Source organism: Lissotriton helveticus, chromosome 2_2, assembly GCF_964261635.1.
Source record: "Lissotriton helveticus chromosome 2_2, aLisHel1.1, whole genome shotgun sequence".
NCBI lineage: Eukaryota > Metazoa > Chordata > Amphibia > Caudata > Salamandridae > Lissotriton > Lissotriton helveticus.
Window position 1 is genome coordinate 368,032,264 of NC_136060.1, and position 27,405 is coordinate 368,059,668.

The 27,405-nt window shown below is 44.2% G+C and overlaps 1 protein-coding gene and 1 long non-coding RNA gene across 3 annotated transcripts in view; one reads left to right on the top strand and one right to left on the bottom strand.

The window, feature by feature from the left end:
* Positions 1 to 27,405, bottom strand: part of LOC144821843 (uncharacterized) — a 427,743-nt gene that overhangs the window by 298,886 nt on the left and 101,452 nt on the right. The gene's annotated exons all lie outside the window — the stretch shown is intronic.
* The window catches only part of LRPAP1 (LDL receptor related protein associated protein 1), a 142,872-nt gene that overhangs the window by 90,252 nt on the left and 25,215 nt on the right, over positions 1 to 27,405 (top strand). The window contains exons 4-6 of the mRNA XM_078678538.1: positions 2,711 to 2,831; positions 16,032 to 16,187; positions 25,882 to 25,964. Of these exons, the coding sequence (XP_078534664.1) occupies positions 2,711 to 2,831; positions 16,032 to 16,187; positions 25,882 to 25,964 (360 nt within the window). The remainder of the gene's footprint in view (positions 1 to 2,710; positions 2,832 to 16,031; positions 16,188 to 25,881; positions 25,965 to 27,405) is intronic.

Genomic DNA, 27,405 nt, shown 5'->3' on the forward strand with positions numbered 1-27,405 from the left:
CCTACTTTCCTATTCTGTCTTTCTATCATCAACTTTTCCAGTGTGTCTTTCCTTTGACATTTCCATGCGCCCTGCTTCATTCTCCTGAGCCTTCCACCTCTGTTCTCCCTTCACGCTCCGTTGGCTTCCACTTCTCTCCATTACCGGTGCTTGCATCTTCTCCTCTGTTGTCTATCCGTCCTCCCTATCTTCACCTTTCTCCTCCACCCCTTATCCCTGCTTTCTTCATGTCCTCTCCCAGTTGAGTGACTTTATTCTAGTAGTTCTTTTTGATGCCTCTTTCGATATGCTCAGTGGAATACACTGAAGGAAATTGGTTCCAATCGCCAATCATAAATGCCAGTGTTTATCCAGACTGGACGATTATTTAATCTTGCATTTCCGGAAGGGCCGGAGCCACTCGAGGGCGAGTTGAAAAGGGGCGGGGCTGTTGCTGGCATCTCTTATTCAAGCTCCCCCGGATATAATCCAGCACCTAGGTTTAGAGGGTTTGGAGAGAGAGAATTGAATTGATGGAAAGGGGGCTGGGCTAGTTTCAACGTTTTTCTCAGTCTGGCCCTGTGTTTTACTCTACTAAATCTGCATGTACGACGAGAGTGGTATTAATATTTATTTTTAAAAGAGAAATTGTTTTTAAGTGATTATTAGTTTTTTAGGTGCTCCTGTGATTCAGTATAGTTGCTAGCAGATGCTCAAGCTAAAATTGCCAGATACTAAAGCCCTCATTCTAGGCCCCCTCCTTGGGAATCTGAATAGGTGCACGTGCAGGAGTTTGCCTACGAGCCATTGTTATAAACAGACAAATTAAGTCAATGGGGTAAACCTGTGTCCCTCAGAACTTGGGCATGAATAAAATAAGCTACAACTGGTTCTCTCTGGTAAAACAGTTTTGCATCTAAGGAGCATTAGTCATGTGCAAATACGTCTGACATACTTCTATGTCGACTACAGGATGGAACACACAAAAGTAAATAGTTTTTGTAAAGTAATTATTTACTATTTAAATCATTAAGGCTGTCAAATTTCCAATTAATCATCCAATGACATCAATAACGTAAAAGTTGAATAAAGTGCAACAAGGTGATGAAAGTGGCTCACTGAAGTTTGTACAATTATCGTAAGAAACATACAATTATATACACAAATACAGAAACAACTAAAAAGATGTTAATCCTTTTAAATTCTTAACACATGGCTTCTAGTGACCCTAGGGTGAATTTTTGGGGACAGGAGACATGGTGGATATAAACTGTAATGAACGTTGACGTTTCGACCCGATATTGTGCGCAACTGGGTGAGCATCACCTCTGGTCTTCCTCAGGACGAGTGGAAAACAGGGAAAGACCGTCAACTGCATATCGAGATAACAACTCACACAGTAGGGTGAGTGTTACAAGGGTGATGCCATGTCTTGTAGCATCGTTCAAGAAGTGTTTGAAAGCAGTAGTATATGGACTCGCCGCAAACCTTTATTTCGTAGAGAAACCACCTTGAAGGTTGGGATCTATTTGTTATGAATCGTAGAGGAAAAGCAAACTTATTTAGGGATCTTGGTGGTTTTCACTGTTGTGATTAAAGCTCTTCGTAATCAATATCTTTAGACTGTTTTCACAATGAATGTGTAGGCGGCTCGTAGGATACACATTCATTGCGGTCACTAAACACTCGCAAATTACCACCTACTTCAAGTAGGTGGTAATGCAATCTTAAATGGAAGGGGTCCCCAGGGGACCCCTTCCCCTTTGCAAATGCAGACAAAAATATTTTTTAAGAGCAGGCAGTGGTCCCACGGACCGGAAACGTTTCATTTTTTTTCAAAATGCATCCCGTTTTCCCTTAAGGAAAACGGACTGCATTTTAAAAAAAAGCTGCTTTATTTAAAAGCAGTCCCAGACATGGTGGTCTGCTGAGCACAGCAGGCCACCATCCCTGGGAGGGCCAGCCATTCACAAAGGGGTCGCAAAATGCGAGTGCCTCATTAATATTAATTAGCCTCGCATTTTGCGACCCTATTGGTATTCGCAATCAGTTCCTGTGACACTATTGTGCATGGTAAATGCGAGTTGCAATCAAGCACAAATTGCGAGTCGCAATTTACTATGGTCGTATATCTGGCCTTTTGAGAATATCAGGACACAAAATAAGAAAATAATGTGCCACACCAAAGAGCAGCCCTGGGTTTGAGCTGGGCGCTTCACTCTTGGCGCCCTGTTAGACCATGGAGAAAAATATGAACAGCTGCTTTATGAAACTTCGGGTCCGTGTTTCTTGATCGTTTAAGAAGTTTTAACTTTGGTCAAGGTTAAGTGGCAGCTGTATCAGAGTGAGGTGACGCACGTTTCAAAGCTAAAGTGTGAAATTATGAGATCTTTTGTGCAGTCTTCCAGGCACGCAGCCCCGCTCTGAAGTAGTTGCCAGTAATCAGTGCGTCGTGGCCCGGCAGGTGTTGTCCGTGATTTGTTCCTTCCCGGCTGATGGAGTCTTAAGTCTGCAGTCTGACAAGCCCTGTGGGCATCCGGTTGTTTCGCGCTGTACAACGATGACCCAGCGCTTGTAGCGTTGCCAATGAAGCCCTCGTCCAATTTCGCGTTTGCTTGAATAATGAACTTTTAATGACACTGGGCTTATCCTCGCATCCCTAATTCACCTAGGCTTGATTAACCGCTTTAATGGTCTTTTTCCTTATTGCTGCTAATTAATATTCTATTAGGCCAAGACCTCTGGCAAGTTTTCCGAAGAAGAACTTGAGAAACTGTGGCGAGAGTTTAAACATCACAAAGAAAAAACTCACGAATACAACCTGCTCTTGGACACCGTCAGTCGGACTGAAGGTACTTTAATATAGGCTGAATGTTCTTTTCATGTACTGAGCAAAAAACTTATGTTTGATGTCTGGTGTTTACTATTCTTGTGTACATTAGTAGTTCTTCCAAGCAGTTCAGCATGTCTTCTCCTTTTTCCTTTTTTCCATATTTTAATTTTATTTAAACAAATCATTTATCTTTCTGACTCTTTTTCGATCTATCAATCGTAAAATCTTTATCGATCTATCTATTGGCACATCTATACCTGTTTATCTATAACTCGATATATGAGAGAGAGGAAGAAGGACCTATATAGAGCTCTATCCCATCCACGGAGGGGTGGGAGGGGGGAGGGCAGGCAGCATGAGGTACTGGGCTTCATCCTTGGGTAGTAGAGGTAATTTGCCTCTGATGTCCAAGTTCATTCCTGCTATGACTTTGCAGGCTGGGCTGAGTACAACCTCTTTAGCACTCTACTTTCAGTAGCAGCAATAGTGCGCAGTCGCAGACTTCTCAAGGAGGACATATGGAGGTAATAAAGCTCAGAACTCTGTAATAAAAGAGTGACGAATCCAGTGCTCATCTTTCGAGAACAAAAAGTACTTTAATGCATACTGGAATTGATACTACACTCAAAATAGGCAAAGAACAGTTTAGTGTAATGGTGCTGTTGTGCAGGTCGGCACCTCCATCCACCATCTTTCATCAGTCATTATCCCCACCCGCCCCCCAAGTTTAGGAGGATTCCCCAGGATTAGGACAATAGTGTGATAACAGTGCAGGTGCGGATCTCAGCCTTCTGGGTATTTGAGTTCAGTCTCTCACGTACAGTAGTTTTAGTTTCCCTACAGTTTACTTGCTCAGTTCTTATCACCCATGGTAGCACAGTCCTTTCGGGCAGCTGGCCTACCTTATCTCAGCGCGCCTGCTACTTCCCACTTCTAAGAGGCTTAGCAGACTCCTTCCTTCTTCAACAGGCAGTCTGACTTCCAGGTGCTTCAGTATACAACTCTTCCAGAAAGGAGTCAGACCCCGGTGATGTTCCTTCACATCTGGGAAGCTGACTGCCAAGCGGACACCACCTCTGGTTGCACAGCAGCCCTCTGAGTACTCTGTTGGGCACTCCCTTCCTTGGCCATAGAGATCAGGAAATTGAAACAAGTGAGGTCTAGATTTTCTTTTATTTATTTTTTTAGCAAAAGCGTGCTGGAGATGTGTCCACCGTCCGCCCTTTCAAATTCGGCATGGGATTGATCTCCTTTCAAGTCTCCTTTCCAAGCTCATTTCTAGAAAGAGCTTTTGTGTCAAGTGATGCTTCTTAAAGCAGGTTTATCTCCAGCCTAAAACACCCACAACAAGTTACGAAGAGATGTGAGGCTTCTGCACTTGGCTGTCATCAGCCAACTGAAAGTGTAATCAGGGCAAGGCAAAAGGCTGGGCCTCACCTAATGGGTCGCCTACACCTCACACAAGAGACTGCAGTGCTACCCTTCGACCTTACCATCCACCGCATGGCAGTTCAGAAGGACTATATTAGGTCCTTGCTCAGCTGAAGGCCTAATTGAATTTCTAAAAGAGCCTTGTAACCTCTTCCCTCATTTCATTGTCTCCGTCTTTTCCCTGCAGCTTCAGGAATCAATTCATAGTATTACAATACACCTCCACTGTCTGGAAAAATAATCTAGCCGACGTCTTGTGCAAAATGTTAGGCCAGGAGTATCCAAAATGGGTTCCAGAGTCGTTCATTACTGTGGCTCACTCCATGCATGCACCAAGGAAGCTGCATACATAAACGTGCACAACATACACTTGGGATGTTAGCTCAAGGATTCGGGCAAATGCATAGACACCTTTAGGTTTACTAATGAGCCACTTTGCCTCCACTCTAGTGACACAGATGAAAAAGGTCTGGGTATAATAGCGGATTAAGCACACCAAAGGTGATGGGAGAAATGCTTGCAATTTGTTTAACCAATTACTTGAGTTAGCATCACAGCCCATTGTTGTTCTGCTCATCATGCTACCTCAGTTTGGACCCATTCGTATGCAAATCAGCCTTAACCTTCCTCCTCATAGGTACATTCTAACCCAAACTGCCAGGACAGGTCCCCACCGAACCTTAACACAAGCAACCTAGGAATTTTTTTTGCCTGATAAGGGCTCATAAGCCAGGTATAGCTTGATTCCAGTGTCACAGTGAGCACATGACCCACATCTGCCCCTTAGGGGACTACATGAAACACACAAAAGGCTATGTGAGGAATACTTGCAATTTGTCTAACCAGTGGCAATTGCTTGGGGTTGCATCCCAACCCTACTTTCTTTTGTTCACCATTCTACATTAGTTAGGACATAGTAATATGAAAATTAGCCTTGACCCTGCTCCTCATGGGAAAGCCCAGCCCAAACTGCCTGGTCTTGTCTTCGCTGAACCAGAACACAAGCAGCCTAGGACCAGTTTCACCCTTATAACTGCTCATAAGCTAGGTATAACAATGAATTCACAGCAAACTGCCCAATACCACTGTATGTGCTAAATCCACAAAAGGGACAGTAGTTTATTGTCTGTCAGTGAGAGCACGCTTGCTGTCCACAGTCCTAGGACAGGTGCATGACTTTACCCATGAGGCATGCCTGCTCATAGACATGGTCATCAGGCTTACCCTTGGCTGTACGTGTTTCCATGCATAGTTATTCTACACACATTTTTTTTTTATTGTCTTAAGGGTACATTTAGTTGCTTTTGAAGTCTTGTCCTCCTGAAGTCTAGATAGTACATATCAGTTTGCAAGCATATAAAAAACTGCACTCCATGTCCAGCTGTTCATGTCGGATTTAGACTTCATTTATGTGTGTAACATCCTAGGCATTTCAAAATTAATGAACACCGTAACAAGGGACTCAGGGAAAACACTTAGGAATCAAAAAAGTTTATAAAAACACAAGTTTTTTAATATATTCTTCATATACAGAAAATGTTTTCATTTAAAAAAGAGACAAGACACCTTTAGACAACAATTCAACTAAAGATTAAAACCGTTTGAAAAAACAACTACAGAACACAATTAATATAATAAAAATTAGTCAGTTGGTGGCATTTGGTGTATTACACCAAATGCCACCAACTGACTAATTTTTATTATATTAATTGTGTTCTGTACGAGGAGCACAAATGTCCGGGTTTTCTGGGTTATGGAGGTGGCATGGTGTATAAAATACCGATGGACTATGATGCCAGTGGCTAAGAGTAATTCAAGCATTTCATCCATCACTTTTTTTAATACTTCAGTGCAACACCTTCAGTGGGATGGGTATGCCTGGACGTAGGTCCTGTGCACACTGTACCACTGGGATGAAGCTATACTGGACTGTTTAGCCCTAATGAGGGTGAAACCAGTATTGGGTTGCTTGTGTTCACGATCAGGGAGGACACGGTCTGGCAGTTCGGGCTTGACTCTTATTACTGGAGCAGGGTAAGACTGATTGTTAAATGGCTGGGTCCAAACAGAGGTGGGATGGTGGGTAAAATACTGATGGACTGGAATGCGGCCTGAGTAATTACTATTGGCTGAGATTAAATCAAGCATTCCATCCATCACTTTTTTGTATACTTCATTGAGTTCACCTTGGCGTTTAAATATCCTGCCATGTTCTGGCTGATCAGGGATATGCTGTGAATATTCAGCCACTTTCAGAGGTGATGAGCCTCCTGACACAAAGCCAACGACCCCACTCCAGGCTGTTTGTTGCAGTACCACATTGCTGTTGTGTTGTCTGCAACCTCCAATATCCTTAGTGCCAAGTGAATCACTCACAACTCAAGCAGGTTGCTGTGGAGCTTAGGCTCGGCCTGAGACCAGAGTCTCTGATCTTTACCTCTTCCACCACCTCTTCCATTGACCTCTCTAAACCAGTAACCATGCTTCTGTCATGACTGTTAACTCTGGGTGGGGTAGAGAGAGGTGTCTACCCCCGGTCCCATTGTGATTGAGCAACCACCACTGCAGATCTTTCACAGTCTCTTCCAACACCTGGATGGGATCTGACTAATTTCCTGCTGAGGCCACTGAGACTTCAGACCACACTGTAGACCCCACATGTGCCACCTGGCATGCAGGAGTCTAATCTTTTCAAGAAAAACCCAAACAAGACTTATTATGTGTGTTTTGTTAAAACTCCATTGTACCCTTTCATGTGCTTTTCTTAAACATTTGATGGTAACCTTTTTAGGATATTCAGCATATATTCTCTGGAAATGTGGCTTAACATTGAAAATCTTAACTGTTGCCAGTTAATTCCAGGAAATCTACATTTTAGGCATACAATATGTTTCTCTTCTCACATATTATAGCAAGACTTTTATGCTGCTAAGCTATCCCTATGCATTCTTGCATACCTCCAGTTCTCTGCATAACATTAGCCTTCTCTTCCTCTGATGAACAGTTGTTGTTAGAAATGGGTTTTCTGGGAGTATGCACCCTATACAAGCAGGAACCACAATCCTAGTCAAGATAAGCTAGAGACACACTAAAAGATTACCTATACTCACCCTCTGGTAGCTTGGCACAGAGCAGACTGGCTTATCTAAAGAGGCAGTGTGTATTTGTGCAACACACACACAGTAAAACAATGAAAACATCACAATAAAAGATCCCTCACAGGTTTAGAAAAATAGATATATTCTGAACAAAACAAGACCAAAGTGACAACAATCCAACAAGTAAAAGTAGAGATATGCATTTTAAAAGAATAACTGTAAAAAATAGCACTTGGAAGCAGATAGCGTTTTAAGGATTACTTGAGGTTGCACAGGACGGGGGCAAAGTCAAACTTCGGGCAGACCGCGAAGGAGTGCCGTCTGACTACAGGACCCACGGTAAACCCTGTGAACAAAGTACCTTTTCTGGTCGCAACTGCGAGATGCTTCTATGTCGCTCCAGACAGGAGATGCATCAATGTCCATGTTGCCAGTATTTGGGTCCACTTCCAGTGAACCAGGCACAGGAGCAGGAGTAGAGACTTTGATATCCCTGAGTCTCAAGCAACAGGAGGAAATTCAACAAGACCTTGGAGGACACTTGGATAAAAGGCAGAGTCTAGCTCTCCTTCAGCCAAGACAGAGCGGATCAGGACAACAAAAGATAAAAGCAGGTCTTTCAGATCAACAGTCCAAAGATGAGTCTTTTAAGCAGCACTGCAGTCCTTCTGACAAAGTGCAGTTGTAGTTCCAGAAGTGTCTGATTTTAATGGCCAAGACACCCAGTATTTATACCCAGATGAGCCTTTGAAGTGAGGGTGACTTTGAAGTAGCCACTTATTGTGCACAGGTACCCTTTCATCCCAACCTTGTCTGCCAGGCTATCTGTGGGGGTTAATCCACCCTTTGTGTGGGAAACAGGACACTGCCTATTCAGGTGTGAAGCTCCTCCACCTCTCTTCCTGCCCAGGAAGAGCTATCAGAATGCAGATGAATGCAGACGAGTTCTCTGTCACACCCCCTCCCTGTGTTTGTGGCTGACTAGAAGGAATGCACAAAGTGTAGGTGTCAACCACCCCAGACGTTTATTGGAGAGAGGCTGTAGGCACCTAAGGTGAGAGCAGAGAAATGTTAATTTTTTAGAAGTGGCATTTCTAAAATAGTAATATTAAATTCAACTTTACCATTAAAGAGGATTTTTCATTACCATTCCAAAGATATGAAACATGATGGCTACCTTAGGAGTGACTTATGTGTAATAAAAGGGAAGTTTAAGGCTTTCCAAGTAGTTTTAAATGGCAAGTCAAAGTGGCAGGAAATTGAACACACAGGCCTTTCAATGGCAGGCTTGAGACCGGTTTGAACGCCTGCTTGTGTGGGTGGCACAATCAGTGCTGCAGGCCCATTAGTAACATTTAGATTACAGGCCCGGGGTATATGGTTTACCACTTTACAAGGCTTGAATAGTAAACTAAATATGTCAGTTGTGTATGCACCAATGTTACCATGTTAAGGGGAGAAGCCCATACACTTTAGTACTTGGTTGGCAGTGGTAAAGTGCTCAGAGTCCTAATGCCAACAAAAAGATACGGCAAAAAGAGGAGGTAAGGAGGCAAAGATTTTGGGGGCAGAGAACCATAAGGATGCTAGGTCTAACAGTTGTCTAGTGTCGCTGAATTGTAATAAACCCATGACTTAAGCAGCTGAAAAGCTTTGATTGTTCTTTACTGTTTTAAGGGAGTTATTTAATAATTTTGCAGTCACCGAGGTCCCATAAAATCTGGCTGATTTCCCATCCAGCCAATTTAGAGTGTATACTTAATTATCACTAAATCAATTATGTTTTTTAAGGTATTGGCGAAATGCATGACATCCACCAAAAATACATAGATATTCACTCTAAATAAGGTGAACATAACATCTGCTGCTTTTTGGCCAATCTCCCCTTATCCCCCGAACCCGAAATAACCCCCTAGTATGTTAGTGATACTTCACTCATTGCATATGTGACCATCATTAAATCCAGAAGTATTCAAGTAACAACTCTGTTATGGTTCCAATTGTCCTATGTGAAGAGACATCCTCCTTGTTCATTTCTTCAGCAGGGTGGCAGAACTGTACAAGAGAAATGCCAAATACTATAACTGTTGGTATTCTTCATTCTGTCTAGAGTAACTCAGTCAAAAAGATAAGTACATATGCCTGGCATAGCAACACTGTTATGCCTGTCAGCCTTATGATGGGCTACCGACATTTAATTTGTTTCCTTCGCCCACCTATTTTTCGGAATTCGTTTTTGCTAACCCTAGGACTCTGTGCAATTTACCACTGATAACCAGTGCTAAAGAGCTTGTTCTCACTTCCTAAAACATGGTAAAGTTGGCTCACGCCTGATTGACATATTGCATTTACTTATAAGTCCATAATAAAGTGGTATTCAATATACAGAGGGCTGGTAATTTAAATGCTGCTGGTGTGCTTAGTGCACTTAATGTGCCAACCACTTAAGTAGACTCTTAAAACATGTCTCAGGCCTGTCATTACAGCTTGCTGGTAGCTTTAAACTACCAATTTGATTTGCAAAATAACCCCCGTACCAGGCCTTAAACTCTTCTTTTATTACAAGTAAGTCACCCCTAAGGCAAGTCCTAGACAGCCCATAGGGAAGGGTCCGTTGTAATTTGAAAGTTGGGCATGTACTTGTAAGTTTTACATGCCCTGGTGGTAGTGAAAAACAAAAGTTTTATTTTCTTTTTCTGTTTGACCTACTTCTCCCATTGGATAAAATTGGGATGCCTTGATATATTTAATATGTACTAACTTTTGTTTGGGAGCAGGTATTGAATTCATGTTTGGTGTGTGAGAAATTTTGATTTAGATTCTTCCTTAATGGGAACGTTGGATTTAAGTCACAATTTTGAAAATGCCACTTATAGATTGTTAGAATTTTCCTGCCCTAGCTGTTTGGTATCTGTTTCTGTTCCAGGATCACATGATTGGGTGGAGTTGGCAGTTGAACTTTTTATATTGATCCCAGACAGCTGCACAAAAGACTGATCAGGTGTGCCTGGTTGGGCCATCACTGACAGTATGGGGGGGGGGGCGAACTGGACACAGCCCCACTTACAAGTCAAAAGGCTATGCCCTGCCTTCCCGCAAAGAACTACATTTCTAGCCCATTGTGTTGGCAGCCTGGCTGGAGCCAGCGCAGGGAGGCTGGAAATTCCATGCACTTCAAAGGAAATCTCTAGACACTTCTCCTAATTCAAAGAAGGCATCCGGTATAAAAAGTACCCTCAGACCCACTCTTCAGTACATATCTGGACCTGTTAAGATTCAGAAGGAGGACTCCTGTATTGCTCTGCTTCAAGAAGGATTGCTACTCTACTGCACCGCTCCGTGAGTGAAAAGGACTGCATCTGCATCTTGAACCCAGGGCCACCAGAGTGACTCCAATGGCTAGTTGGCTGGCCTCCTTATCAGAGCCTGAGGAACTGAAAAGTCCCCAACCACTTTAAACCCTGCAGATGGACTCTGTCTGCAGGGAGTCCTTACCCTGCAGTGATGCCAGCCAAGTACCGGATCTTTAGAAGTGGGCATGACCTGGTTCTGCTATGACCATGGCTGGGCTTGCAGAGCGGACGCAGCACAGAGCCTCACAGCTCCTCATCGAAACCACCGCTGCATGACGCATCCTCCACGCAGGGCCTCCAGCCCCTTGAAACAACTGATGCATAACTCATCCTCAGCGCTGCACAGCACAACGCTCTGCAACCAGGATTTAAGGTACTTTGATCAGTGAAATGACTTGGTCCCTGTATCAGGCCAACGCTCCATCTCCATTGGCCTGAACTTGTGACTTTGTCCCTTTCTGGCACAACCAGATCACCCCTGCTGGTGACTGGGCTTCTAAGCACTATATTTATCTAAATCTTTGAAATGGTATATCTCCGGTTTTACTAATTGTATTTTAATTATTTTTGTGTCAAATAGTTTATAAAAATGTACTTCATTTTTCTAATTGGTGTGGGATTTTCTTGAGCTGTGCTTTCACTTTATTACTGTTTGTGTGCTGCATACATACATCACACATTGCCTCTAAGTTAAGCCTGAATACCTTTGTGCCAAGCTACCAGAGGATTAAGCAGAGGGTAATTTAGTGGTTTACCCTGAATGGGATTGTGGCTGTAGCTTGAGCAGGGTTGCCACCCCACTCAATCAACAACCCAATTTCTCACAAACACCTTATGTAACCATGCCCATAAGAACACTAACACAACGGATTCTGACAATTTTCCTTTAATTCTGCTTCCTCAATAAATTGGGCCCTGTCAAGCTGAGTACCGTGATGTGTGAGAAAATAATAAATTGCAGCTAATGGTTTAAAAAGTGGAATGCATGCATCGTTTTTCTGAAATAAACACTGTTGATTTGTTTTATGTGGCTAATCATGGAGCTGCCTAACTTAGACAAGGCATAGGTTGTACTATGATCCTTTGGAAACCGGTTGATTATTTTGGATACACGGAATGTTAATAAAGAATAGTTCCAAATTAGGACCATATGAAACACACGTTTAACAAATATATACGTTCCCCAAAAGCTGTTGAATATAAAATAGTTACAGTAGTTAACGTATGCAATATGTGCAAAGCACTAGCCAGAGAAATATCGGACATATTCGAAAACGAATATGGCCATACTGTATGCTCAATCAATTAAGGTATCTTGATTTCAGCCAGTCACAAAGCAGTCGATAAGAAAAAGAGACGGTGAAAAGGGCAGGGGGTAAACGCTGGTATGCAGGGAAAAGAGCACATGCCCTGCCGCCCAATATTCCTGAACTGGTGACAAATTTCCTTTCACACATAATGTTCTTTCCAATATGTTTTTTCACTCATTTCCCTTCTGCCTACTCCCTGCCAGAGTGTCCAGGAATTACGGCATTAGTGCCCACAAATATGTAACCATGGAAGGGCTAAAGTCTCTGTTGCAGCTCTGATTCCACATTCATCCCTCCCTGCCACCTCTAACAAATGAAAGGGACCTGTATTGATAGCCCATGTACATGGCTCCAAGACTATTTTTGATGGTAAAACAGAGCTATTTTGAGTTTAAAGAGACACGACACCTTTATGGCTTGTAAAGATGTCAGACAAAAATCCTCAATGGATTCAGCGAGCCGGCACAGTGCTGACATTTCAGTGCAAGCTTCTTTTATGAATGTTAATGCTTAATAACATGAGCAACCGCTTCGCAGGTGCTCTTCAAACACACAAAACGTACAGTTAAGCCAGCATAACTTCCCCACATAACGTAAAAGCATGACATAGGCAGACCAGAATTTTAAAATCAAAAACCAGGACATAAAAAAAAAAAAATAGGACTACAATTTACTTCAACCGAGCGCACAGAATGACCGCGCTCCTCAGCAGAGAATTACGGAAGAGGCAGTAAAAACATAGATGAAATGCATTTTTTAAAGCCAGTAGCATGCCTGTTAGTTACATTGCTTTCTTAAAAAAAGTGACATAATCTAAATTTCCCGAATTCTCCCGGACAGCAAGTGGAAACCTGGACCTGTCCCGTCAAATCCGTGACGCCTGGTCACCCTACATAGGCCGTAGTATTCCATGTCCCTCGTACCCAATCCAGGTGCAGCGAGAGTAGCAGCAGTGCAAGCTTCCTCTCCCCACAAAGCCACACCATGCACAGCTGATGTGTAATGTACCCCCACACTGGTGCAGCACAGAAAAGAAACAAAAAGTCGTACTATCATGATTCAACTTATCAAAGTTTTCTTTGTGTTGTTGTCTACCAATAACCAATCGTGTGCCAAAATACAAGAGTTTACTAACTGCAGACTAAAGTCCTATTTCTCAAAATGCAGGCAATATTAGTGTACCCAATTGCCACTAGCAAATGATTTACCATTCATAACAGTGTAAAAAGGGCGCAAATCACCAGTTAGTTCAATAGTTCATACAAAGCAAGTACCTCCAGCCAACAGTTTTTTTTTAAACTTCTACCTCACTATATCTTTAGTATAAACCCAGTTTATTGGACTACCAATGGTCAGTTATTGCATCAGTAGTGTTGATCCCAATGATATGTCCAGATCTCCCTGCACTAATGTGCAGCTAACAACAACTTCGACAACTAAGACCACCTCAAATCTCCAGCTCCCCCCTCATGCGATGCCCCGCCTACAGACCTGCACAAATGGATCCCGGTCATGACCGAAAACACATTGAAGACCATGAAATGCATCCTTTCCGGAGCACCTTCAGACCCCTGCCCAAGCCACATCTTCCACAGAGCCTCCTCTGCCAGCACACCCAAACTACGTTGGACGATCAACTGACTCCTTCGATACCACCACCACCTTCTCTGACCACTGTAAACACACCAAAGTCAACCCCCTCCTGAAGAAACCCTCTGCGGAGCCGACGGACCTTAAGAACTTCAGACCCATCTCCCTGCTTCCCTTCGCAGCCAAGGTCATCGAAAAGGCCGGCAACACCCAGCTAACAAAATTAATCAAACCTAACAACGTCCTGGACATCTCCCAATCTGGATTCCAAAGCAACCAAAGCACCGAGACCGCCCTGCTCGCCGCCACCGACAACTTCTGTTCCCTCCTCGACCTGGCAAAACAGCAGCACTCATCCTCCTGGACCTCTCCGCTGCATTCAACACCATCTCCCACCACACCCTAGCCACCAGACTCCACGACGCCGGGCTCTGCGGCAAGGCCCTAGACTATATCCGCTCCTTTCTCATTGGCAGAACTCTGCGGGTCAAGACTCCCTCCCTACCTCTATGGAATTGACAGAGACCAACTGTGGAGTGCCCCGGCGCTCCTCCTTCGGCCCCACCCTCTTCAACGTCTTGATTGCCCCCTCGCAACCATCGTCCGGGACCACAGGCTCTACATCATCTCCTATGCCGACGACACCCATCTGATACTCTCCCTCACCAACGAACCCAACATACCGGACACAACTTCCAAGAAGTGATGAAAGCCATCGCCACCTGGATGAAGAACAGCTGCCTGAAACTCAACTCAGAAAAGACAGAAGTCCTCATCCTTGGCCTCTACCCCTCCAATTTGGAACGACTGCTGGTGGCCCTCCACCCTCGTATATCCCCCAACCCAGACTGACCAAGCACGAAGCCTCGGCATCATACTAGAAACATCGTTCACAATGAACTGCCAGATCAGTGCCATCTCCTCAACCTGCTTCAACCCCCTCCGCATGCTTCGAAAGACTTTCAGATAGATCCCAACCAAAACCAGAAAAACTGTCACACACGCACTGATCAGCAGCAGGATGAACTACAGCAACACTCCCTACTCCACAAGAAACTCCTCCGCAAACTCCATACTATCCAGAACGCCGCAGCCAGACTGATCCTTGACATCCCCCATTGGCTTCCAGTCGAAAGAAGAATAACCTTCAAACTCCTCACCCACGCATACAAGGCCATTCACAACACCGGACCCGCATACCTGAACATGCACCTCTCCTTCCACTCACCCAAAAGACACCTCCGATCAGCCCAGTTCTCTCTGGCCACAGTCCCACATATTAGCAATACTAGAATGGGAGGAAAGTCGTTCCTCGCAGCCAAAGCCTGCCCCTCCACATCCGGCAATCTCCCACACTGCCCCAGTTCAGGAAGTACCTCAAGACCTGCCTTTTCGGATGACCCTAGCACTCAGCAGAACCACCCCTCTTTCCATCCAGCGCCTTGAAACCCTCACGGGTGAGTAGTTGCCCTTTACTAACCCCTGATAGATTGATTGAACATCACAGCTAACATCACAAGCCGTTAAAATGAATCGTAGTTAAATATAGCTGTCTTGCCAGATTGCAAATATTTGCTTACATTTCTAACCTGATCAATCTTTTAGCTGTTTCTTCTAGACTTTTTAAAACCTTTGACCTCTCGAAAGTGATTGACTGGCAACTTTTCACTGCATGTGGCATCATTGTACACATTGTGACCACTTTATCTGTTTAAAATGCCGTACCTTGACATTTCAACATGCACAAGTTCAACATTGCAAATTCATTATGTGGAATTTATGAACGCTTGAAGCATACCGTGCTGAGCATTTGGGCATTATTAATCACATTTTAGAACCAGGACATTTAGTGCTGCAAATGACTGAAACTGTATTTTTGAAGGAAAGAGTTACCTAAAAAGTACTAGTTTTAGAAAAAGTATTCTCTTGGTTCGGAGTGAGGGCTGTTGCCTAGTTTCAGTGCCAAAAACGAATGCAATACTTCCCGCTATTGGTACTTTTTGAGAATGAAAGCTAGAGTTTTCGTGTGTTTAAATGTTTACTTCCAGAGATAACAAAAACATGTCACTATGTCTCCATCGTTTCTGATCCCTGTGCCACAAGTGCTCCAATTATATTTTAATCTTTACATTATTTCCTTTTCAACGAATTGGTTTGGGAATTTTGACCTATTTATATTTACCTCTAATGTTGCTTAGGTTTTTGTATACAAGTACCACTTGTTATTTTGTTTGAGGAAGGCTTTGCTGCTTATTCAAAGGTACAATGGGAAAGCTCTTGATTCTTCAGACAAACCTTTTACTTCTAGGTGCCAGATTGCTTTGCCTTTCTGATTCCACAGCTTATCAAGGCTGAGCCCTTCCTCTCCTGTAGTCTAGCAAACTAGTTTCTTTCGAGTATAATGTACTGTAACAACCAATATATGTTTTTCATACAGAAATCCACAAAAATGTGATCAGCCCCTCTGAATATGAAGTTAAGGAAGAAGTGCTGCATGGGAAACACACAGAACTGAAGGATAAACTGAGGAGTATTAATCAGGGATTTGAACGAATACGAAAATTAAGCCATGAGGGATTCGAAGTTGCAGCTGGTATGTGCCGTTTGTTTTATATAGGTTGGTGTTATTACCATCAGCCTATCCATAACACACTCATTAAACACGTTAATATGTTTACATCTTGTTCTGCTCTACAAAGGTAGCCTATTAACGCGGGGATTACTAGGGGTTAGGGGGATGCGTTACATAATTTGTTTACACGACAGTAGCATTCTCATGAGCCTATGAAGATGTTTCTAATCACATTTGTAGATCATCTGTCGGGGTAAAGTTCTAATCTTTCTTATGGCCTTTATACAAGCTCATTCCACGTGCCTCACTGTCGATTTGTGTTTGCTTTTGTTATACCTATGTTTTCCTGTTATGGCTCTTTAATAATTAAACAAATCAAACCATGCCAGTAAGGACAGCAAACCGATGCAGACAGCTCTCTGATAGTTAGAACTTGCTAACCAAAAAGTCTCAATCAATTCTGTGCGTACGAGTCATGTAACACAGAAAATGCAAAAAAAGAAAAGCGCATATCAACGAATTCCAGATAGAAGATAAAATGCTGACTTAAATGAAACCAATGCAGAACATTTAATTAAGTAAAAAACTTTATTGACTGTGCGATTACTTAATATCTTTACAGTATAAAAACACATGAGCGTCCCCCATGGACATCCCCCCCCGCCCGCCAGAGTACCCTTCCCGCAGTAAAACCCTATATACAACATTAGGATTTCATAATGACTGTTTTTACTACATTTAATTCTTATTTATTTATTTTATTCATTTATTTATTCAGAGTTTTATATAGCGCGAACAAGATCTTTACAGATATCAGAGCGCTTCACAGAAACAGGGGGTGACGATAGCATGAGGGTGACGCGACATAATATTGGGTGCAATATAAACTTCAATAGCATGATCGGATAGCAGTCATGTTCTAATAGAATGTCAGTAAACAATCAGATAAGCGAAAATAAAAGACGATAATGAGTCTTACATACAACTACGATAAAAATCAGGAGAACCTATGCTAAAGGGATGGCTTGTGCCAGTATCTAAAAGTTACAGGGAGCAAGGGGAAGGGGCCTCGATATACAGTAGGCTAACGTGAATAGTCTAATAATAGATATTTAGAGAGTAGCATACAAGGATCGACTGACTATCATGTAATTGTGGCAAACAAGAGGAATAAACAAATCTAGATCATGCAAAATATGACATTATTTGACCTTAGACGAACATGAAACCAGTAATACCCAAGCGGCACGAAAGGCTCTGAGGAACAGACATTAGAGTTCAGGTGAACTTAGCCATGAGGATGGCTTTCACCTCTTTCTTAAAGAAGGCCGTGGAGGAGATAAGCCTGGTTTCGGGAGGGAGTGCGTTCCAGATCCTCGGCGTCATTCCTGAGAAGGAGCGTTTGTATGTTTTTTCCTTTCGGAATCTGCGAGGTTTCAAGAGTAGATTTTTTGAACTTCTATTGGATCTCGACCCTCCTGATATAGTTAGCTTTTGAGTGAGGTAGTTAGGTGCATTGTGGTGTACAGCCGCGTGTGTCATCACAGCAATTTTCAGTTGTATTCTGGCTTCAAAGGGCAGCCATTTCAGAGATTTCAAGTCAGAGGTTATATGAGAGTGTTTTCTTGAGCCCGTGATGAGTCTCGCGGCAGCGTTCAAGGAGGCTCTTAGGGGTGCAGTTGTTGCTAGAGGGAGACCACTGAGGGTAACAATTCCATAGTCTATGCGGGGGATGACGAGGGCTTGTACTGCATTTTGGAAGTCTTTGGCTGGGAGGAAGGGTTTCAACTTTCTCAATGTGTTGATTTGGAAATTAGCTCCTTTCATTGCTTTGCTAATGTGCTGTTGCATGTTGAGCTTTGCGTCAAGTGTGATACCTAAGGATTTCGCGGAGTCCACGATGGTGGGCCGGACATTGAGTGCTGTTAAGTGGTTGAGCCAAAGTTGGGTGGTGGTAGATTTCGCAGGGGGTGCTATCAAAAGGAACTCGGTTTTCAGAGCATTTAGTTTGAGGTGGTTGTCGGCCAACCACGATTGGGTCTTTATGAGAGTGTAGTTCAGGAGTTTGATATCCTCCGGGGATTGTACCTTTAGGTAGAGTTGAGTGTCATCGGCATACATATGGAAGTGTACATTGGATGCTTGGAGCAAGGAGGCAAGTGGTTCCATGAAGAGGTTGAACAGTGTGGGTGAGAGGGAGGATCCTTGTGGAACGCCTAAGTCGACTGGCACAGGCGAGGACAACACATTGTTGATCTTGAACTTCTGAGACCGGTTATGTAGGAAGGAAGTGAACCATTTGAGAACAGTCCCGGATAAACCCATTCTAGTGTTTAGCAGCTCAAGGAGGTTCTCATGTTTGACCGTGTCAAAAGGTGAGGAAAGGTCGAGGAGGATGAGGAGGCATGAATCATTGCGATCAAGGATTTGGTGGGCGTCATCAATTATGTGAGTCATGGCCGTTTCCGTGCTGTGTTTCGCTCGGAAGCCTGATTGATGGGGGTTGAGGAGATCAAACTTGTCAATGTGTTTTGTTAGTTGAAGCTGTACACATTTTTCCAGCAGTTTGGCCAAGGTGGGGATGTTTGTGATGGGACGGTAATTGTTTAGGTCAGACGGGTCAGCTGTGGGTTTCTTGAGTATGGGCGTGACTTGCCCGACCTTGAGTAAGTCAGGGATGAGACCTTGTTGAAGGGAGCTGTTAATGATTTTAGTCCAGAGTGGGAGGAGCATGGTGGTGAAGTCATTTACCGCGTTAGCAGGCAGGGGGTCTGTGAGGTGATTAGAGGGCTTCAGGGTACCGAGCAGTTTGAGTATTGCATCTTCTGAGTAGATGTCAAAGGAAGCCCACGATGCGCTGTTTTTTGGCTGAGCGTTAGACATTCTGATGTGCACAGGGTGTTGGCTTACATCATTGAGGAGATCATTTCTTATGTTGTCGGTCTTTAGCTTGAAAAAGGCGGAAAAGTCTTCACTGTGTGGGATATCGCTTGTTGGGTTGTTTGATTGTGAGGGTTGCGGCTTTGTTTGACTTTTGACTAGTTCGAACAATTTTCTTGGTCGGTTTTTCGCTTGGTCAAGCTGGAGGCGAAAGAAGTCAGATTTCGCACGCTTGATTTTCCTAAAGTAGGCATTTCTCTTGTTCTTAAGCTTTTTGCGATGTAGTGATGAGGGATCAGTTCTCCAAGTGCGCTGTGCCGATCGCATAGCTCGCCTGTCTTCGTTGAGTCTGCCGTCATACCAGGGGTTCGAACTCTTGGTGGAGACTCTCTTTAGTTGCAGTGGGGCGGCTTCGTTGATTATAGAGGTCATGGAGTCGAGGTAGAGGTCTGTCAATGTTTGAACATCAGAGACGCCAGCAGGGGGAAGGAGGAGCCTGTAGGTGTGGGGAGGTAGGGAGTTAGGGTTGAGATTCTTCATGTCCCTTTTCCAGATCTTGCATTTGGTGGGTTGAGCCGGGGAGGTTTTGATTTTTTCATTGATAAAAAAGGTGATGATGTGGTGATCTGACCAATCACAGGGTTGGATTGACCCCAGTTGGGTAGAGTCCTCTTTGGCGATGATAAGATCGAGTATCGAACCTTTATCATGTGTTGGGCTGTTGCATATTTGGGTGAGGTCAAGCGCATTAAGGAAAGATTTAAGACTATTCACCACTGTGTCTTTCTGATCGCTCCAGTGGAGATTAAAGTCACCCAGGTAGATTTGAGTGATCTGCCGACCGGCGTTGGAAGTAATAGTGTCCATGAGTTGTTGAGAGAAGATGAGGTTATCCCCCGGCGGGTGATAGATGAGGTGTAGAGCACATACTGGTTTGCCCTCACTGGAGATATCGAGGCAGAAGAGTTCACAGGAGGTGAGGGAGGGGAGGTGACTTTGGTGACGGATAGATTGCTCCTGAAAATGCATGCTATTCCCCCGCCCGTCTTGACGGTCCTGTCGAGTCTGATGATGTGGTAATTGGGGGGTACTAGTATATCCATAATGGGCGTGGAGGCTTCAGTTAGCCAGGTTTCCGTCAATATGGCTAGGTCAAGATCCATTGATGTGACGAGATCTGCAATGTCGGAGGAGTGCCTCTGGGCACGATCTGCAGTTGAGAAGGATGCATTTGAGTCTGGGGGTGAGAAGGGAGGTCGTGTGTTCTAGCGATAGGGGGACTCTTCTGAGGTTGTTTGGGACAGAGCTTCTGATGTTTAGTGTTGGGTGCCTAAGGGGATTTGAGAGAATAGTAGGTATGGGGAGGTGAGTGGGGGTTATGTGTTTTACCGGTCCTGGGCCAAAAGAGCGGAGGAGGGTGCGTAAGTCATGGTCCGACAGGGAGTTAAGGGCACGCCGGGGACGGTGGGTGTTTTTGCGGACGGGGATAGAGGGCCAGTGTAGAGAGCGTTGAGTACGGGGGACTGTGGGGAGAGTGCGTCGTTTGTTGGATACGGTGGTGGTCGTTGTGGGTCTATGTTGTCTGGAAGGTGTGTGAAGAAACTCTTTGATGGTGCGGAGCTCGTCTTTGAGTTGTAGGAGGGTGGATAGAATCAGGTCGAGAGGTGTCTTGGTGTTAGTGTTCGTGGTGTGGGCCATGGGCGAGGCGTTGAGAGGGGAGTTAGTGGGCGAATTTGGGGCGGGGAGGTGGGGTATGCTAGCATTAGTGGAGGGCTCTGCTGTTAAAGAGGGTGGGGTGGTATTCGGTGGGTGCGATGAATTGTAGGTGAGGGGTGTAGGTGAAGTAGGGGGAGGGTGGGAAGTAGTGGTGGGGGCGTCGGTGGGGGGTGGTGCCGGTGAGTTGAGGGATGAGTGAAGGTCGAAGATAATAGAGGTGGTAAGAAGGAAGCGGGGGCTGAGTAATGGGGGGGAGAGGTGGGGGGGTGTTATTGTAAGGGAGGACGCAGGTTCTGGGGTGCTAGTTGGGAGTGTGGGGGAGTGAGGGGTGAGAATGGGGGGGGGGTTGAGAGGGAAGATCATCTGCCACGGGGGGGGAGATATACTCCGGGTGATGTTGGATTCAGCGAGATTCGTGTGAGGTGTGAGATGGGGGAAGGGTGGGTGGGGGTAAGTTGGGTGTGCAGGGGGGAATGAACTACTTCTGTGGGTGAGGGGAGCGGGGGGTAACGTCAGGTGTGATCCTAACTATAACACTGGGGGGATGGGAGGGGTGTATGTCATTCCGAAGTTGCAGTGGGCAAGGCTGGTTATTTTGAGTATTTGTGTTGGGGGGGAGTTGTGTAGCTTGATGTGTGCGGAATGGAGGTCCGCCGTTTGGCGATGTGTTTTAAGAAGGTAGGGAATAGGTTGTCTAGTCGGTCAAGGTTCCTATAATTGGCTTGGAGTAGAATGGTCCCATTGTTGTAGATGGTGATTGTGGCTCTGCCTGGGAAGACTAGGGATGGTGTGATAGAAAGAGTTAGGCCATGAGCGGATTTATTGGTGGTGTGAATAGTGAGAGTGGAGAGGAACGCTTTCCTCCATTGTGCTCTCCGTGTAGTGTAAAAGATGATATCGTTGTTTGTGTCTCCGTTGGTCAACGAGAAGTAGGTGTCCACACACGGTAAGTCGGGGTGTGCCTTTAGAAAAGTATGTTTGTAGCGTTTGGCGTTTTTTTTGGTGAGCTCAGGTGGGTATATGATTTTGTACGTGTGCTCGCCCAAGCGTTCCATGGCGGAAGAGGCGTGGGTAGAAGAGGTGGGAAGCTTGTGTGGTTGCGGGGCAATGAGCCTAAATGGTAGAATGTGGGCAATAAGTATGGATGACTAGTCTAAGATGGCCCCTCCAGTGGTGAACTATTCAAAGATGGCCACCATGGTGACATATAGGGAGCCAGAAGTAGTCCTATCTCTATTGTTGATGTGCCTTAGGGAGCTAGCTTCCCTTTCCGGGGCAGGTCGAGTTAGTCCCTCCTCTTTGTTGTTAAGAGGGAAGGGGAGAGATTAGGTTTCAAACTGTTCAGGAGGCGAGGAGGTAGCCTTATCTCTGTTAGGGTGACCTGTGGCCACGTTGGTATGCAGCTTCATGGTCGTTTGGTGGGCAGTGGAGGCGATTTATGACTTTGTTATGTTGCCCCCGCCATTTTAGGTAAAGGAAAGTGAGACAAGCTAGAGGGTCGCCATGCCGCGTGAATAGGTTGTAAGCAGACAGCTTTATATCTTTAGGGCAGAGAGTGTAGCGCCGGTATGTTCAAGATAGAGATTAAATGATGTGCTTGTAAATACCTTCAGGATAGTCAGGCTCCAATGAGGCTGTCCAAATCAGTCTCCCTATATCCAAGTGTAACTGAGGCAAATCAATTATTCCAGAAGATTGGTTATAAAACGCGACGAAACTCCAATGCTTGGTGATTGACTTTTCATTTCGAGCCTTTTCAGGGGGGGGGGGGGGCGCGGTGCTGAATACTCCTTGTTCCTCCTGGCGCTGCACAGCGCGATCCTTCCAGGGTCCACCAGCCGACCCGCCGCCCCAGCTCTCCCACACGCCCCGAGGCCCCCGGCCGATCCGCCGCCACACAGTCCGACCAGCTCCCTCTCCGCTGCACACAGCCCAGCGAGAGGGGGAGGCCAGACGAACAGACACCACAGATCCACGCGAGCCGCCACGAGCCAGCCCTCCAGCCCAGGGGACGACCCACCGCACTCTCGGCAGCGCTCACCGACCAACACCGGCAGGTCTCTCAGGAGGTCGGAGGCTCCCAACCGCTCCGCTCAGCCTCACCTCACGGAGCCCGCCGGCATCAGCAGGCGGCAGGCAGCGCCTCACACTGCCCCCAGTGCCGCGCGGCCGATCCTGCGGACCCGGCAGACAGTCTCCAGGCGCTCCAATGTGCTGCACGATAGCAGCCGCAGACCCAGCCGGCAGTCGGACAATCAAAGGCGGTCGCGTCGTGCAGCTACGCCCGCGTCCACAGCAGTCCTTAAAGATATCCTTTGAGACGCCCGCGTCCACAGCAGGCTCGCGCCCACTGTCCAGGGCTCCGCCACAGCTCCGGTGAGGACCGTCGGTGCCCCGCCGTCCAGGGCCCCGCCACCGCTTCGCCGAAGACCGTAGGCGTCCAGTCGCCGGCGCTTGCTCACAGCTCAGGTAGGTGAGAAGTAGTAGGCCAGTTTGCACTCCAGTTACTTTTTTGTTAATCCAGTTACTCTTCATAATCCAGTTACTCGTTTTCTCACGATGGCGAGCGTGCTATCTGGGATAATTCATACAGGGATCATCCCCAGCCCTGGGAGCTCCGGTGGCTGGCTCCTACCAGGCGGCCACCTTTTCCCTGTAAAGCCAGCATTGCCTTCCGGCCCTCTCTAAATAGAACATTTGGCAATCTACATTAATTGTCACCATGATATATACCTGGTTTGTCACAGAGAATATGCTGCAGCTGTGTTCTTCGGGGACAGGTGTTTAAGTGGGATGAAAAAACTTGGGGGGAGGGCTCTCAAAGAGGCGTAGCGGATGTAATTAAGAGTGTGGCCTAAAAACACATATGCTAAAAATCTGTGCTTAGCATAGTGCGCCACCTGACTGGTGTTTTGCTGCTTCTGTCATTGCATCCAAATATATAATACAAGTAACATTACAACTACAACAAGCCAGGACTATTGGCTTTGTCAATGGTTGTTAGTTGCAAATAAGCACCAACTATAGCTTTGTTGTATACAACATTGAAAATGCTTCAATTCTAAAATGATGAGACTATGAAAGAACTATTAATAAAAGCAGTAAAGGGTGGTACTGCTGTGCTTCAGTTAAAAAAAAAAATTTAAAAAATCACCCTAGGGTGAGGGTAAAAACGAAGAGCCCTATAGGGACGCGTCTCCGCATCTGCTTTATAGAACTAACCCCGACCCACTTGAAGCCCTGAGGCCAGGGATCAAATGCGCTGCACATAAATGCCCAGAAAAAACGTGCAGTTGGTTTTTCATGCAGAACTGGTGGATACGGTTACGTTCCTGACCGGCAACAGGCTTTGTTCACAAAGTAATTTGTACGTCTGCACTCAGAAGTTTTCACCCATGCTTGGTTGTACAGTTTAACATTTCTGTATTCCTCGGTGGTTTCGATGCGTGCACCTAAACAATTGCGACACCTCTTTATGTCAATGTGTAGACATTTCCACATTCGTAATTGTCCAAGGTCTAAAATTACCATACAGAGATGTCTATGATGAGTTAAGTTGCATTTTGAAACTTTTTTTCTCATAATTGGGAAAATATGTTCTTCCATGGAGAACCCCTTTACCGTGCACCCAGCTCTTTTGTTGGCGTTCTCTTCCCATTCAAACCCTGCAGGGAAGCATCATCATTTCCAGAGTGAGAATCGGTGGATAAAAAAGTTTGTGAGTCCCCACACATTCATAACTTTGTGGTTGTGCTTAGCCTCGTAGGGAACACCCATTTCCTACGTATGGGAACATATTTACTCCTCAGAACCATCACACCATTCGGCGGTAATATTACATCTGCGTAAATAGCTGCAAGGGCAGGTTCACCTCGTGTGATCTGCAACAGTGAATTTTAACATATAAATCCAGATTCTGAAGAATTTAAGTAGAATTTAGCCTGGGAATCTGTGCCTCTGTGCCTCTGTGAAAGGTGAAATAGGTGCGTGACAGCGTAGACTCCAGGGACATATTAGAAATAACAAGACCTGGACTAATGTAAAATTTAGACTTGCATTTTTCCTAGTTGTGTTTTATGCAAACACTTTTTTGTAACATTGCAGTTGCACCTTCCAGAATTCCTATATATGCTTTGCCACCCAATGCTGACCTCTTACGGCGTGTACATTGTGCACCTAAATACAAGCACACAAAACACACACCAAAACTCCCACGGTCAGTGCGTTTGTAGGAAAGAAATCCTGAAATATTATATCCATTGGCAACTACATGTCATTCAGTCTTTGTCCAAACATTCGAGCTCATAATCTAGTGCATTAAATTATCTGCTTGGCAACTTCTCACTAATTTAAAAGAAAATGTTTTAAAAAAGGAAAAGCTGCCAGAAACACAGTGTGTGTAGTAAAATAAATACTTTTCTGTAGAAATGGGAAATTTGCTAGGCTGTTAAACAAATGGATTATGAGCCCTGATGGTGTTCAGGTCAGATTTTGTTGTCAATTTAAATAATTATAGAGGGATATTGTTTTACGAGTAAGTCAACTCAACATTGCAACATTCCCTTTGACGCTTTCACAGTTTTGGAAAGTGATTGGTGTGTTTTAGAATACACAACTATTAGAGCAGCGCCAGCCAGCCTCCACAAACTTCCTGCATTAAGGAGGCTTAGAATGCTTTTATAATTTCGGCTTGGTAAGGTTCAAAATGAGAAGCACTACTGTCTGCATGGATGCATGTTGGGACAGTTCCAGATGTAGTAGACCAAAACTTGCAGGAGATGGGGGTTGCATCAAGGTAAGCATCCAGATGCCAGCCTACCGTTTATCTTGGAGACAAAAGATAGCGCTCAGCATAAGGAAGAGGAGGCTGACCGAAGTAGAGGAGCACAGTGTGGGAATTATAAAGACTAACCTCAAACTTATTATCAAAGAACTCTGTTGCAGAGCATAAATGAGGGAGGGACATCCATTGCAACGTTGATGGAGAACCCACATTTGCAAATAATTTGAAATGTTCCCCTTTCTTATTAAGGATTGAGCATACAGATCAGAGTAATAGGTGGTGGACTTTTCCTAGCCTTTGGTTTTCTATTAACAATGTATTTTGCTCATATTTTAGACTTTGAAGAACCTCGAGTGAATGACTTGTGGGACATGGCCAAAATTGCCAATTTCACTGAGACTGAACTTGAATCGTTTAAGGTGAGCACAACGTTTAACAATCTATTTTCATCTGTGTTGTTATATATATATATATATATATATATATATATATATATATATATATATATTCACTGAAAAAACATAGGTTTCACACCAGTTATAGTTAGGTGGAAATTTTACTCTTATAAAACCATTGAAATTCTCACGTTATAGTTAGTTGGACTCACTATAACTTGCGCGTGCAATGCACTGCTGATGACGTCACATATTACATCACTCATGACATGGTCAGTGACATCACTCATGACATCACTGATGACATCTCAAATGCCATCACTGATGACAACATCCTTGTGACAAAGTGGCAGACCTCCTATCAGCATAAAATAACCTTTGACACACACATTCAAAAACAGAAACTAACATTTTCTTAAAAAAGGAGAAACCAATACCAATTACAACCACTTATTAGGTAATTCCAACATCTACATACACATCCCCTCATTCACCAACAGTTCTATATAGTCACTCATGCATGTACTTACTCATCATATGTACTCATACACCTATACATCCTGTTACACACTAATACTCATCCATATAGTTACTCACACATGCAAATAAACTATCAAAAAACATTTACTTGATTATACTGCTATATACACACCACTACACATACTTCTACAGAAACGGAAACATATTTTCTCTCTTAAACAATCAATTATAAAAACACATACTCACTAACTCACCCATACACACAATCATCCACCCATACAGTCTTGCACACATGCTGTCGTCAAAATACATACAAATAGTGAGTCACTGATTCAAGCATCTGTGCTCTAAGTAATATCCCCCACCGAACCATACAGACACTGATACTCAAAAAAACAATTAATAACCCATATATTCTTACTCATGTAGCTACTCACCAACCCATGCAGCCACTTATACACAAAGTGAGACAGATACAGATATTTAAATATTTAAACATTACTCGCTAATATATGTATTCACTAAGATACATTTAATAAGTCAGTTAACCAATCAATTTTACACAAAAAAAACATCCATTTAGACATTTATTTACCCATTTATTCTTCCATCAACCTTTAGATATACATGTATAAAAAATATTTATTTTTCAGAAAGATACACATTCACTGGATGATGTCATGAGTGATCGTCACTTGAGATGTCATCAGTGATGTCATGAGTGATGTCACTGACCATGTCATGAGTGATGTAATATGTGACGTCATCAGCAGTGCATTGTACGCGCAAGTTATAGTGAGTCCAACTAACTATAACGTGGGAATTTCAATGGTTTTATGCGAGTAAAATTTCCACCTAACTATAACTGGTGTGAAACCTATGGTTTTTTTCAGTGAATTTAATAGGTTTTTTAAATGCTAATTCCTAACTATAACTGGTGTGAAACCTATGGTTTTTTCAGTGAATATATATATATATATATATA